Below are 15643 nucleotides of genomic sequence, written 5' to 3' on the forward strand. Positions count from 1 at the left end.
TGTCCTGGAACCTACTCTTTAGACCAGGTTGGCCCACTGGAACCCAAATTCTGGTCCTGATGCTTACACATCAAGTACTTTTTCTTGTTAAACTGTTCCCCCAGCTCCCCTAACCCCCACTCTTAATTATTAGAAATATCTTTCTTAGTTTAAAAATTTGCAGTTTTATTCATTTATGACCAGAGAATATGATCACTGAGTGTGAATTCCCAGGATAGGTGAAGAAGCATCTCAGAAGCTGAAGACATATGTGGCCTGGTAGTTAAAAACACTGGCTGTTCTTGCAGAGGACCCAGGCTTGATTCCCAGCACCCACGTGGTGGTTCACAACTATTTGTAACTGCAGTTCCAGGGGATCTGACACCCTCTTCTGGCCTCCATAGGTAATGCTGCACGTGGTATACAAACATATATGCATATATGCATGCAGGCAGACAATCGTGCACATAAAATAAAAATCAACAATTAAACTGGCCGTGGTGGCACATGAAGACAGAGGCTGGTGGATCTCTGAGTTTGGGGGCTGCCTGATCTATAGAGTGAGTTCCAGGACAGCCAAGAAGCCCTGTCTTTTTTAAAAATATTAATTTATTATGTATACAGTATTCTGTCTGTATGTGTGCTTACACACCAAAAAAGGGCATCAGATCTCATTATAGATGGTATAAACCACCATGTGGGTGCTGGGAATTCAACTCAGGACCTCTGGAAGAACAGGCAGTGCTTTTTTTTATTAACATTTTTTTATTTGATTGACATACCAACCAGAGTTTTCCCTCCCTCTTCTCCTCCCGTTCCCTCCCCCTTTCATCTACCTTTTCTCCATCCAGGCCTCCTCTGACTCCATTCAGAAAGAGACAGGCCTCCATGGTACATCAAGTTGAGGCAGGACCAAGCTCCTCTCCCAGGCATAAAAGCTGGATGACATAATCTAGCCTGGGGAGCAGGTCTGGCAGTGCACTTAACCTCTGAGCCATCTCTCCACACCCAGAGAAAAACCAAAAAAGGAAAAAAAAAAAAAGTCAATGATTAAAACAAACAAGGGGGCTGGAGAAATAGCTCAGTGACTAAGAGCTCTGACTCGCTTTCCAGAGGACCTGGGTTCAGTTCCCAGCACCCACACGGTGCCTCACAGATGTCTGTAACTCCAGCACCCACATGGTACCTCACAGATGTCTGTAACTCCAGCACCCACATGGTACCTCACAGATGTCTATAACTCCAGTTCAAAGGTATCCACACCCTCACACAGGCACACATGTAAGACACCAATGCACATAAAATAAAAATTAGTAAAACAAGCAAGCAAACAAAAAGAACCTTGCTCCTCTGAAGTGGAACAGCAGGACAGTTGAAAGGATGATGTGGACAGTCCAGCTGGCCAAAGCTAGCTGCTTTGAGTGAACCTGCCCCTAAGCCAGAAGAGATGCTAACAGTATAACCTTTCTGGTTTATGTTTTGCATTTCTGGATGCTAGGCGCTGTAGAGCGGCTTTGCTGGTGGGTCCATGAGGGACTGCATGCTTCTCCAGTTTGAGTTGTGCCTTTTACCAAATCAAATTCCGTCATCCCTCCTTTTTGTAGCTATTTTGTTCTCACTCCTTCTTTGGCTTTTCGTTTGTTTGTTTGTAGGGGGGATTGTTGGTTTTGTGTTTTGAGGAAAGGGTCTCCCATACATGGAGTCCAAGCTGACCTTGACCTGGAGATCTCTGAGCCTTTTCTTTGGGGATGGTTGGTTACAGGCAAATCCCACAGTGCTTCATTCTCCTCAGGAGCCAGGCTTTGTTGTTTATCCACAAAGCCAAAGAAGCGTTGCATTTGGAATTATCCCTTCCATCATAGGACTAAACAGAGAAACCCTGTCTCAGAAAAAGAAAGAAAGAAAAGGAATTCCACAGGAGATCGTTGTAATTTCAGTTCTGAATGAGTGAGCTTGTTAAATATGTAGCAAGCAGACCTAAAAGAATAAAACAGCTGGGTATGGTGGTGGCGCATGCCTTTGATCCCAGCATTTGGTAGGCAGGGGCAGGCGGATCTCTGCGAGCTCAAGGCCAGCCTGGACTACAAAGCAAGCTCCAGGAAAACCAGAATTGTTGCACAGAGAAACCCTGCCCCCCCCCCCAAAAAAAGAAAGAAAGACTAAAAGAGCAAGCAACAGAAAGATAGCAGAGCATCATAGCAGACACTTGACTGTCCAGCAGAAACCAACAGGGAAGCAATGGGAACCGACACCACCGTTTGAGGTCACTGATGAGCAAAGATGGCCCCAGACAGAGTCTCTTCTCCTGGATGAGACTCTGATAGTCATTTCCCACCACAGACATTTCTGTTCCACAGGGTAGCTGAGTCTTTTACTTTGGGAAGATCAGTGATTTACCTCCCAGATATTTTAGTGCCAATCTATCTATGGATCAATCTGCTTTTTACTTTAGCTTACAATATACTTAATAAACCCATTCAAAACCAGAAGCATGACTATTGTAGATCATTCTCTGTATCCTACAGAATAGGATAATTACATGAAAAGCATCATAAGATTCTTCAACACATGTCATGATTGATTATTAGCCTCATATTGTAATACAGAAAGTTAAAAAAAAAACAGCAAACCACGAAACCCTGTGCTAAGTACTGTGTTAGCACTCGCTGGTGTCTCCAACACCACAAACTTAACATGTGCTGAGCTTACGTGTTCCATGTCAGTTATATTTCAGGGCCACGGGTATTGCCGTCGATGTGCCAGTCTGGGTGCCGAGGGCCACTGTGGACATGAAGATCTGTATGTACGACCGACTCTACCAGGACTCCATCGTTGTCCACACGAGGTAAGCCCTCTGGTGCAGGAGTGTTGTGACTGGAGCAGTGCACACTGGCTCTGAACGGCCAGTCTCCTTGGGTGGCAGAGGACTGGGCAGTTGATTAGGCTCTGGACCTTAAAGAAAGCGATCCTGAATATCCAGGAGATCCCAGTGTTGTGGAGGCATTGAGAGGAACCCAGGAGTGTCAAGGACAGAGACCGAGCTGAAGACAGAGGAAGGGACCACGGGTATGGAACGCCCGACACCCAAAAAGGCAAAACATGGAACCAGCCCTACCTACATCTTGACCTGCAGTCTAGTTAGTCCCACTTTGGCCTTATGTCCCCCAAGATGCTCAGAGAATTTACTTTACATTGTAGTAGACCTGAATTTGTGGAAAGTATTTCAGTAGCCATAGCAGAGACACACTTGCTGTATGCCTGGGGTACTAGGCAAGGGTCTCAGTGCCTTCAAGAATATCAAACATAGCAGCAACTTGGAGAATAGACAAAGTCCAACAAAAGAAGTGTGTTTATTTGTATTGTTTTACAAAGATATCAAACTATAGATTAAAAGTATTTTCCTTGAAGTAAAACCTGAGATAGGAGCATCCCAGGTTTCATGACTTCACCAGCTTTGAACCACTAGTCCCCAGGCCAAAGGGCAGGTCCTGACCGTTTCAAACCCCTGTCCCTACCCCTTCACACATGACTGGAAGAACAGTGCTCCCGTGACACGGTCTCCGCTAGACTCTGTCTGGCTTCATGAAGGTGCTCCCCTCCCTGGGAATCAGATGGCAGTGAACTGCCAGAGTTGGGGAAACCTGTTTACTGAAGGAGTGGGGGGCTTGGAAGAAGGGTTGGCTGTGCTTGTTTGGGAGAACAGGTTGAACAGAGTTTGCGTAGGTATTAAGTGCCTCCCGGTCATGTAGTGAAGGAATCAAAAGAAGTCAAGGAATCTTATCATTCTTACCCAAAGCACCCAGCTGTCAGTATAAATGTGTTTAGTAATGGTTTTGCCTACATGCGTGTAGAAAGGTATTGACTTATGAAGACCGTTTGTTGTGTGTGCCCAAGAACCAGTGTTGGTCACTGTGTACAAACAGTGGAACTGACTGGGACATCCCTGAGAAGCCCAAGTGGCTGCCTGCTTTCCACTGTCCTAGGTCCCTAGCAGAAGGAACTCAGGGCGCTGGTCACTGTAGTGGTGGACGCACACGGTGGGGCCTTAGAGGAGGTCAGAAGCCACCACAACTCTGGTGAGCATCCAAAAACAAGAGAAAGGGAGAGGCTTTTCCCTCTGTGTCCACTTGGTCCTCCCTTATGGATACTCCCAGCGGTATCTGTGACGTATGGGCTCTCCCTGAAGACCGGGCTGCTTCCTCCAGTGTTGATGGCATGACTTTATAGTTCCATCTCTGGATCACTGCAGACTCAGCTCTCAGGGCCGTATTTGATCAGAGATCTATGGGCTGACCACGAGCTGCAGAGCGTAGACAGCCACAGAATAGACAAGGATCATTCTAGAAGACACTAGAAGGCTCTATTGCCAGTGATCCCCGGGCAAACCGGGGAAGAGTTCCCTGGCCCTCCCTCTCCAGGCTACTGTTCCTTCCTTTGGTTAAGAAATAATTCTTCCTATGGGAACAAAAGGCGACTCCCATGGGGAGCAAGGCAGGGCTGTCCTCCAGAGATGCCTTCGATGGGGGTTTGGCTGCTGCCTTTGACAGATAACCTCATTTCAGGCAAGGGAAAGGAAAACTTTTGGAGAGAGGCAGACGCAGGAGGGCCCTGATGGCTGGATACAGTCATGCCTGTTCTCCCTCCATCTGGTTCTGAATTTTATGTGTGACTTCTTTGCTGGTTATATGTCTGTGCACCACATGCAGCTTGGTTCCCACAGAGGTCAGAAGAGGGCATCAGATCCCCAGGAACTAGAGTTATGGGTGGTGATGAAATGCCACGTGAATGACGACTCCTCTGCCAAAGTAACAGGGCTCCTAACCACCGAGGCATCTTTCCAGACCCAAAATAATTTTTATAAAAAAAAAAAGTAATCAATTTAATTTCATAACAAAACATTCCTTAAGAAACAGTGCTGAGGCTGCTTTCTAGTCATCAAGGCGCTGGCTTGGCCTGGACTAGCGCACTCTGCATGTGCACGCGGGCTCTGTTACCAGGGTTACCTTAATGGGTCAAAGATACCTGTGACCTCTTGCAGATCAAAAGCAGCCCTGCGCCTAAAGTTTGAAGTCTGCAAGGAGCTGAGAGGCCACATAGAGCTTCTGCCAGAAATAGGCTATATCCAGGCCCAATCCTCCTATTCGGTACAGCTCAAGTTCCTGCCTCGGTGAGAACTGGGAAAGGCCTGGAGCATGATGGGAGGGGGTGTGAACCATGACTGCCTTGAGCTGATCACTCTGCTGGACACACACGTCCAGGACGTGCCCCCCTCCAGGATAAAGGCACCCCAACCCTCCGTGCTCAGACGCAGTGAGCACCCCGACCCTCCATGCTCAGACGCAGTGAGCACCCTGCCCTTATGAGATCCTCATGTCTTCTGGTCGCTCACTGAGGTTCTGTGTCAGGTTGTAGCTTGCACTTGAAGCTGGTTTGTTTACCTTTATCCCAAAGCTCTAAAGGGGTTTGTGTCAGAGAAGCTGGCCAGAGAGTGAGTGGCTGTGGACCTGCCCCTAGGCCTCGGCACTCAGGATCCTACTTCCTGAGCTTTCCTGCTGAGTCCCCATCATGACAAAGGGGAACTCTTTTCTTTGTACTTAAAAAAAAAAATTTCTATAATGATAGTAATTCTTTTTATAACCAAAAAAATAAGGTTTTTTTGAGACAGAGTGATAACAATGCATCCTGGCCTGGCCTATTTTACGATCTTCTGGCCTATTCCAGGCGTATACCAGTCAAGCAAACAAAAGCAGACTTTTTTCTGCTCCACCACCGAGGCACAGAAAGCTCATGAGCCACCTGCTTTTAGATCGATTTTTAAAAAAGGATTTTTAGGATTCCTTCAAGTGATAGACTGCTTATCATTTTATTGATTTTTGTCTTTAAAACTTACTATTTTGTGCTAAAATGATGGCTCAGCAGGTAAAGGCACTTCCACAAGGTAGGAGAGCACAATCCCCTGACCCTCAGGAATGAACAGTGGCGTTTGTATTCCTCAAACAAATACATTGTAAATTTTAGTGTAAAATTGTGGTTGCATACATTTATTTTTATTTTTTTTATTTTTTTTGGTTTTTCGAGACAGGGTTTCTCTGTGGTTTTGGAGCCTGTCCTGGAACTAGCTCTTGTAGACCAGGCTGGTCTCGAACTCACAGAGATCCACCTGCCTCTGCCTCCCAAGTGCTGGGATTAAAGGCGTGCGCCACCACCGCCCGGCTGGTTGCATACATTTATGAGATAAATGTGTGTATATCTTTACACACACACACATACAGAGAGAGAGAGAGAGAGAGAGAGAGAGAGAGAATATTACATAATTAAACCATGGTTCTTAGTTTTGGTTTTTAGTTTTTTGAGATAGGGTCTCACTGTAGGGACCAAGCTGGTATCAAGGTCACAGAGAACCACCTGTCTCTGCCACTAAAGTGCTGTGATTAAAGGCACACAACACCACATTTGGCTAAGCCAAGCTCATTAACATTCTTTTTAATTTTTTATTCCAAATATACTTTTCTCTCATACAGTACATTCTAACCACACTCCCCCCCCCTGCTACTAGCTCCCTCCACTTCTCCTCTCCCCCAGATCCACTCCCTACTCTGCCTCTAAAAAACAACAGCCAGACAATTCAAAACAAGACACAATAAAGCAAGGCAAAAGCCCTCATATGGAGGCTGGACAAGACAACCTAGTGGGAGGAAGAGGGTCCCAGGAGCAGGCAAAAGAGTCAGAGATACACCCACTTCCACTGTTAGGAGTCCCACAGAAACACCAAGCTATCAGCCATAACATATCCACAGAGGACCCCCCCGTGAATCCCATGCTTGCTAGTTTCAGTCTCTGTGAACCCTTGTGAACTCTGCGTAGTTGATTCAGTGGGCCATTTAATTGCAGGACGTTTACTTTTTAAAGTTAGTACACAAAGTAATGGATTTCCTTGTGTCATGTTCATGTTTCATATGTCATTATACCGTGATCTTATTCATACTTGCCCTTCAATTTTAAAAGTTTTTTTTTTTTTTTTACAAAATATAAAGAAGAAAAATATGTTCAAGTGAGTCCTGCCTCTTACAGACACTCCCTCCCTGAGGATGCAGGGAAGTATTTTGACGAGAACAGTCGTGTTCTGGAAGCTCCAATGACCATCTGGGTGGCTGACCAGGTCTGTACGAGACACTTTCTGGGAATGTTAAGCTCTCCTAGGAGACGGGTGGCCTCCCCAGTGACAATACCTAAAGAGATATAACCAACTTCAGATCCCACCTTCACTTCCCAGCTGGTGATGTCCAGTGGCCTGACAGGCGGCTTTGCCTCCTGGTCACCTCACCCCTGCACAGTGTGAAAGAGCTCAAACACCTCACCCACATATACACACAAGAAATACGCCTGAGGGGCTGGAGAGACGGCTCGGCGGTTAAGAACACTGGCTGCTCCTCCAGAGGAATCCCCATGGAAGCTCACAACTGTAACTCCTGTTCCAGGGAACCCAACACTCTCACACAGATGTACATGTAGGTGAAACACCAATGTACATAAAATACAAATAAATAAATTATTAAAAAAGAAATATGCCTACACAGTTGAACATGGAGACACAGGTGAACACACCACATACACACATAGATATACATGTTCTGCCCTCATCAACATGGGTTCACATATGTATGTGCTTACAAACAATGCATCACACACAATATGTCACATGCCACATTGCCACACCTGGCCGATCCTTTAGGCTGCTGCCTGCGCTCCTTCTCTAATCTTCACTGAGAAACTCATGTTGTGGAAACAGTGTACTCTTGTCCACCAGGCAGCAGAACCACCCTTGTAATTTGCATAAATCTTCCCGTGGCTGGGAATGTTCTTTGCCTTTTGCACCTTAGAACAAACCGGTGGGGTTCACTGTCCAAGCCGTCGTCACCACCTCAGACTTGGAAATCAGCCCCTTGGAGATAAACTTCGGCTACTGCACCATCTATGAGGCTATCAGGACAGAAATCAACCTCAGCAACCTCTCACTGCTGCCCCAGGAGTTTGGGTTCGTCGGACTTCCAAAGGTAGCTGCTGTGGTCATCCCTGGGGAGACAGGGCAGGAGAGCGGCTCTCCAGGCCCAGGCATTGCAACTCTGCTGCCCTATGCTCATCCAGTTGACCCTCTCCTCCTCCTCGATGCCCCTCCCTGGCTCTCGCCTGCCTGCCTTCTAAGACGTTCCTTAACCAGGAGGCCCCAGGCCTCACTGCCATCAGCCCTTCCTAGGCTGTCCCTATCCATCCCCACACGCACACGTATCTCTCAGACTCTCGTATGTGGGCTCCCAAACTCCCCATACAGGGTACCCAGGTTCCTACCAGCTGCTCTACAGAGCATGGTTTTCACTTTGACTCTGTTTCCACTTCCCAGTATGTGGACATCCAGCCCAATGATGGGTTCGGGACAATTTTGCCGCTGGAAACTTTGCAACTTGATGTGATCTTCCAGCCCATTAAGGCCAAGGAATACAGATTTGAGCTGATTTGCAAATCTGAAATAAACCGGTAAGTCTACTAGACAGCAGAGACATGTGACCATACTGTCCATCAGGACAGAGCCCATCAGGCTGACCTCAGGGCTGGGGAGACAGCACTGGTGGCCAGTAGGAGCCCAGGACCCAGGGACAGATGGGTTTTAGGTCCTCATGACTTTTTACTTTGGACTAGTTTACCCTTGTATGTGAGGAGATAAAAAAAACTGAGCTGACGAACATGAGTATTGTGAACACGAGCATCTCTGTGCAGTCAGGACATTGTGAAAAGTATCGTACATAAAGCACATCAAGTATTCATACATTGGTCACCGTCAAGGCTTGACACTTGGCCTTCCCTGCTTCCCTGGGTTTCTCTTGGGAGGCCTAGGGTTATTCCAATGTGTTTGCCTTCGCAAGTTGGTATCTTGGGCACAGCTCAGTTGGTAGAGTGCTTGCCTCATATGCTTGAAGCCCTGAATTTGATCCCTGGCACCACATGAACAGGTGAGGTAGACGTGCCTGTAATACCAGCAGGTGGGCGCTAGAGGCCGGAGGGCAAGAGTGGAATTACCTTTGGCCACTTAGTGGTTGCGACCAGCTTGGGCTGCATAAAATCTGTCTCAGAAACCCAAAAACAAACAAAAACCTCCTTTTAAGATTTAAAGGGAGTTAGAAAGATGACTCAGCAGTTAAAGGCACTTACTGTTCTTGCAGAGGACATCAGTTCAGTTCCCAGCACCCGAGTGGTGGCTCACAACCACCTGAACCTCCAGTTCCAGGCAATCGTGCTTTCTCTGGCCTCCTTGGTCTCCTGCACACACACAGTACACATAAATTTATACAATTTAGTATGCGTGCATGCACACAAGTACACACAAGTACACACACACACACACAAATTTTTTTTTTTTTTTTTTGGTTTTTCGAGACAAGGTTTCTCTGTAGCTTTGGAGCCTGTCCTGGAACTCCCTTTGTAGACCAGGTTGGACTCGAACTCCCAGAGATCCGCCTGCCTCTGCCTCCCGAGTGCTGGGATTAAAGGCGTGCGCCACCACCGCCCGGCACACACACACACACAAATTTTTAATATAAAGATTTGAGCCAGGTACAATGGAGTGTGCCTTTAATCCCAGCCCTCAGCAGGCAGATCTCTGTGAGTTCGCAGCCACCCTGGTCTATAATAGTGAATTCCTGGCCAGCCAAGGCTACGAGGTGAGACCCTGTTTCAAAAACAAAACAAAAAAGGTTTGAGAGCTGTGGGGATGGCTCAGGGGGTAAAGTGCTTGCCATGGAAGTGTGAGGGCCTGAGTGTGAACCCCTAGAACCCACACAAAGCACAGTAATGTGTCAAACTGGAAGGGAGAGACAGTAAAATCCTTGGAAAACTCAAGGGCAAGCTAACCTGCCACATAGCAGTGAGCAAGAGCCACAGAAAGAGAGAGCTTTGGGCTGGTAAAACGGACCAGTGGGTGAAGGCACTTGTCACCAAGCCTGGCAGCCTGGCAGAAGGAGAGAACTGGCATTCACAGTTTGTTCTCAGACCGCCACACACATGCATACCACACATACACAAACATGCTAAATAAATATGAAGAAGTTTTTAAATAAAAAAGAAAGACCTTATCCCTAAACAAGATAGAAGGTAAGAACCAACTTCAAAGTTGTCCTCTGACCTTTACCCTTGCACTGTAGCTCATGCAAGCGCACACTTATACAGTGCATACACATATATCATATACACACATATATACACGTATTATACACACACAAACTGAAAAAAAAAATATTTAGAATTTTTAACTCAGTAGCACAAGCCTGTAATGCCAGCATTCAGGAAGCAAGTTTGAAGCCATCCTGAGCTATATACCTAGCTATAGGCCAACCTAGACTATATAAAAAAAGAAAAGGTTCCAGTAATTTTTTTATTTTATACTTAGTAATTATCATACTTTATACATTTATTTATTCAATTAAATATTAATAATGATCTCTCTACCTCAAAAGATGTTAACTTACATATCTGAATATTTGAACATCTGAACATATTTTGTATACGTGTGGGTAGGTTTTTGTGGGCATGCACGTGTGTGTGTGCCTGTGGAAGTCAGAGATCTTTGGGTATTGTTTCTCAGGCACCTTCCACTCTCTCTTTGTGACAAGGTCTCTTGCTCACTTGGAACTTCACCAAGTAGACCAGGCTAGCTAGCTAGCTAGCAAACTTAAAACCTTTAAAGCCAGGCAGTGGTGGTGTACTTGGCAGGCAGATCTGTGGGCTCAGGGACAACCTGATCTACATGGTGAGTTCCTGGATAGCCAGGCCTACATAGGGAAACCCTGTCTCAATAAACAAACAAGCAAATAAATGAATGAATAAATGTAGGCAGATGTTTCTTTCCTACCCACCAGTTCCTAAATAAACACATTGAGGCTTAATATTAATTATAAATGCCCAACCAATAACTCAGGCTTATTACTAAACTAGCTCTTACCACTTAAATTAACCCATTTCTATTAATGTATGTGCTGCCATGTGGCTCATGGCTTTACCTGTCCTGCAGCATGTCTTGCTCCCTCTGCGTCTCCTGGCGACTCCACTGACTCTGCCCTTTTTCATCCCAGCATCCTTAGTTTGGTTGTCCAACCTATACTTCCTGCCTGGCTACTGGCCAGTCAGCTTTTTATTAAACCAACTCTAGTGACAAATCTTTTATTTTATTGATATTTATTGAGCTCTACATTTTTCTCTGCTCCCCTCATTGACTCTCCTCTTCCCCTCTTCAACCCTTCCCCCAAAGTCCCCATGCTCCTAATTTACTCAGGAGATCTTGTCTTTTTCTACTTCCCATGTAGATTAGATCTATGTGAGTCTCTCTTGGTGTCCGCATTGTTGTCTAGGTTCTCTGGGATTATGGTTTGTAGTCTGGCTTTCTTTGCTTTAGGTTTAAAAAACACCTGCGAGCAAGTACATGTGATAGTTGTCTTTCTGTGTCTGGGTTATGTCACTCAAAATAATGTTTTCTAGCTCCGTCCATTTTCCTGCAAAATTTAAGATGTCGTTATTTTTTTTCTGCTGTGTAGTACTCCTTTGTGTAAATGTACCACATTTTCCTTATCCATTCTTCGGTCAAGAAGCATTAAGGTTGTTTCCAGGTTCTGGCTATGACAAACAAAGCTGCTATGAACATAGTTGAGCAAAGGTCCTTGTGGCACGATTGAGCTTCCTTTGGATATGTACCCAAAAGTGGTATTACTGGGTCTTGAGGAAGGTTGTTTCCTAATTTTCTGAGAAATCACCGCTCTGGCATCCAAAGGGGCTGTACCAGCTTGCATTCCCACCAGCAATGCAGGAGTGTTCCCTTTTCCCCACATCCTCTCCAGCATAAGTTGTCATCAGTGTTTTTGATCTTAGCCATTCTTACAGGTGTAAGATGGAATCTCAGAGTTATTTTGATTTGCATTTCTCTGATGACTGAGGATGTTGAACTTTCCTTAAGTGTCTTTCAGCCATTTTAGATTCCTCTGTTGAGAGTTCTCTGTTTAGGTCTGTACTTCATTTTTTTTATTGGATTATGTGTTCTTTTGGTGTCCAATTTCTTGAGTTCTTTGTATATTTTGGAAACAAGACCTCTGTCTGATGTGGGATTAGTGAAGACCTTTTCCCATTCTATAGGCTGTCGTTTTGTCTTGTTGACTGTGTTCTTTGCTTTACAGAAGCTTTTCAGTTTCAGAAGGTCCCATTTATTAATTGTTTTTTCTCAGTGTCTGTGCTGCTGGGGTTCTATTTAGGAAGTGGTCTCCTGTGCCAAAGAGTTCAAGTGTACTTCCCACTTTCTCTTCTATAAGGTTCAGTGTGGTTGGCTTTACGTTGAGGTCTTTGATCCATGTGAACTTGAGTGATAGATATGGGTCTATTTTCATTCTTCTACATGTTGATATTTAGTTATGCGAGCACCACTTGTTAAATATGCTTTCTTTTTTCCATTTGATATTTTTTGCTTCTTTGTCAAAAAAACAGGTGTTCAAAGATGTGTGGATTGATATCTGGGTCTTGTATTTGGTTCCATTGGTCCTCTTATCTGTTCTTATGCCAGTACCAGGCTGTTTTCAGTACTGTAGCTCTGTAGTAGAGTTTGAAGTCAGGGATTGTGATGCCTCCAGAAGTTCTTTTATTGTACAGGATTGTTTTGGCTATCCTGGGTTTTTTTGCTTTTCCATATGAAGTTGAGTATTGTTCTTTCAAGGTCTATGAAGAATTTGCTGGGATTTTGCTGGGCATTTCATTGAATCTGTATATTGCTTTTGGTGACAAGTCTTTACAGCAACAAAAGGATCATTCCACAGCAAACAAACCTTTAAAATAATGCATGTATGAGCGCAGGGTGAAACTGAACAGCTGAGTTCCTTCTTCACCAGCATGAGGACTTAGATTTAACCCTCAGTACAGAAAACAAATGATAGCTGATGAGGAGCTGGGCGGTGGTGGCCTTTAATCCCAGCACTCGGGAGGCAGAGGCAGGCGGATCTCTGGGAGTTCAAGGCCAGCCTGGCCTACAAGAGCTAGTTCCAGGACAGGCTCCAAAGCAACAGAGAAACCCTGTCTTGAAAAAAAGAAAAGTTGATGAGGAAAAGTCTAGTGAACATAGGAGTTCAAAGAAAATATAGAATGTAAAACTTCCAGTGGTTAAGATAACCAAAAATAACCAACTACATGGGGCTAGAATTATAGCTCAATTGGTAGAGAGTTTGCCTGGCATGCACAAAACCCTAAGTTCAATATCATCACCCCTTAAATAAGACAAGATGAAATACACCTGTTATTCCAGCACTCCGGAGGTAAAGAAAGGACAAATATTACTGTCAAGAAATATTCAATGTAAAAAGCCAGAAATCGGGGGCTGGAGAGATGGCTCAGTGGTTAAGAGTACTCGCTGTTCTCCTAGAGGACCTGAGTTTAATTCCTAGCACCCATGTGGCAGCTCACAACTGTCTGTAACTCCAAGATCTGACACCCTCACACAGACATACACGTGCACCAATGCACACACACTAAAAATTAAAAAAAATTGAAAAGTCAGAAATCAACTCCTTTGACTACATTTTTCTTTTCTTAAAATTTTTATTTTTAGCCAAGCAGTGGTGGTGCATGCCTTTAATCCCAGCACTTGGGAAGCAGAGGCAGAAGCAAGCGGCTCTCTGGGTTCAGGTCTACACAGCAAGTTCCAGGATAACCAGGGCTGTTACACAGAGAAACCCTGTCTCAAAAAACAAAAACAAAACAAAAATTTATTTAGATGCATGTGGGTTGCTTGCTTGTCTGGATGTGTACTGTATGCACACAGGGCCTCCAGAGATCGGAAGAGGACTTTGCTCCCCTTGAACTGGAGTTTCAGGTGGTTGAAGCCCCCATGTGGGTACTGAGAACTGGACCTGGATCATCAGCAAGAACAGCCAGTGCTCTTAGACTCTGTGCTAGTGGTTCTCAGTTTGTGGGTCAAGACTCCTTTGGGGGGGGTCACATATCAAATATTTACATTATGACTCATAACCGTAGGAAAGCTACAATTATGAAGTAGCAAAAAAATAATTTCATGGTTGGGGTCACCACAACATGAGGAACTGTATTAAAGGGTTGCAGCATTAGGAAGATTGAGAACCTCTGCTCTGAGCCATCTCTTAGCCCTGCAACCCTTATTTTTAAAGAAATTTACAGGTTTTTATTTTGTTTATATACTTTTCTTATACATTTTCCCCACATTGGTTAATTAAGTTGTAAACATCCGTGATGACCGTAGGACTAAGTCTTGGGCACCTGGGGTATCACCAGCTCAACAGGCCTGTCCATCACAGTTGGCATGTGAGGAGTTATGTGTCTCCTCCACCCATGGTTGCCACGGCACAAAATGAGCGCCACCCACACTGGTTGCTTTCAGGTGCTTCAAGGTGTCTTGCCAAGCAGTGGGTGTCCACCCACCCCTGGAGCTGTCCCACTACCAGATCAAGTTTGCAGCCACGGCCCTGTGTGGCAGCACTGTGTCTAGACTGTACGTCATCAATTCTCACCTGAGCATGAACAAACTGACCCACTCCTTGCCTCGAATTGGGTCTGAGGAAGCCACCCCAGTGGGACCCACATCCTTTGAGTTCTTGCTGCCTCCTAATTCACCCATCACCATCTCCCCATCTGTGGGGACTGTGTTGCCAGGAAAGGTGAGCATGGGCCCCACTGACAGGCTAGGAGGCAGGTGCCCGGTTTGGCACACTTTAACCACAGGTACTGGCGCACAGCACGGCCAAGGGTGTGAGCTGGAGACACGGTGACCCACCTGTCCGTGAGGCAGCTGCCCAGCACGTGCCTGCCTAGGGCTGGAAGGAAGGTGTGCAGACTAGCAGAAGAGCCAAGTGTTGGCTCGCAGCAGACGGAGCTAAAGAAGGCCACGCAACACCTGCCTCAAGCAGAACAGCTGTGCGGCCCACTTCCACCAGTGTCTGTGTGGTCACCAGCAAGATTCAATGGATACAGTTATTGAAAACATGTCCTGTAAAACTTCTGAATTAGAAATTCTGAGTTACCTCGCTATCGGTTCCCATCTCCCACTGAATTATGGAAGTGTCTAGCTCTATTTTCCTTCTTCTTCCTCTACCTTTGCTCCATCTTCTCCCTTCTCACTCTCCCATTCACTCCTTTCCTCCTCTGTCTTTTCTTCTTCTCCCTCCTACCTGTCATTTCACACCCTACACACCCACTCCACCTCCTGAGCGTCAAGGAGATGTGGTCAGCAAGTCACCGTGGAATCTTTCTTGAGACCTGTCCCATGGGGACTTGCTGCGGACGGAGAAGGGCTCCTTTGTTGCTAGGTTCCTTTCTTCTCTAGTCTGCTGAGGTCCTGACCCATTTAGGACCCTGCTCTCAGCACCCCCAGTTAACAGACCCCCAACATACATGGCCTGAAGTTCACCCCCAGCTTCCTAGGGTAGCGATCAGGGAGAACCTTCCTGGAAGGGAATATCTAGATTAAAATTTTTTTTAAGAAAGTGACCTTAAGAGAAATGCAGTCAAGCTTGGTGGCTTTTTGAGAGATAAAGGTAGGTGGATTTCCGTGAGTGTGAGGCTAGCCTGGTCTACAGAGAGGGCTACACAGAGAGACTCTGTCTTGGATAAAACA

At 45.6% G+C, this 15643-nt stretch overlaps 1 protein-coding gene across 1 annotated transcript in view; it reads left to right on the plus strand.

Moving 5' to 3' along the window:
- Positions 1–15643, plus strand: part of Cfap74 (cilia and flagella associated protein 74) — a 56441-nt gene that overhangs the window by 31418 nt on the left and 9380 nt on the right. The window contains 6 exon segments of the mRNA XM_026790010.1: positions 2703–2824; positions 5018–5146; positions 7051–7138; positions 7860–8033; positions 8378–8511; positions 14411–14795. Coding sequence (XP_026645811.1) covers positions 2703–2824; positions 5018–5146; positions 7051–7138; positions 7860–8033; positions 8378–8511; positions 14411–14795 — 1032 coding nt within the window.

This window comes from Microtus ochrogaster, unplaced genomic scaffold, assembly GCF_000317375.1.
Source record: "Microtus ochrogaster isolate Prairie Vole_2 unplaced genomic scaffold, MicOch1.0 UNK38, whole genome shotgun sequence".
Lineage (NCBI taxonomy): Eukaryota > Metazoa > Chordata > Mammalia > Rodentia > Cricetidae > Microtus > Microtus ochrogaster.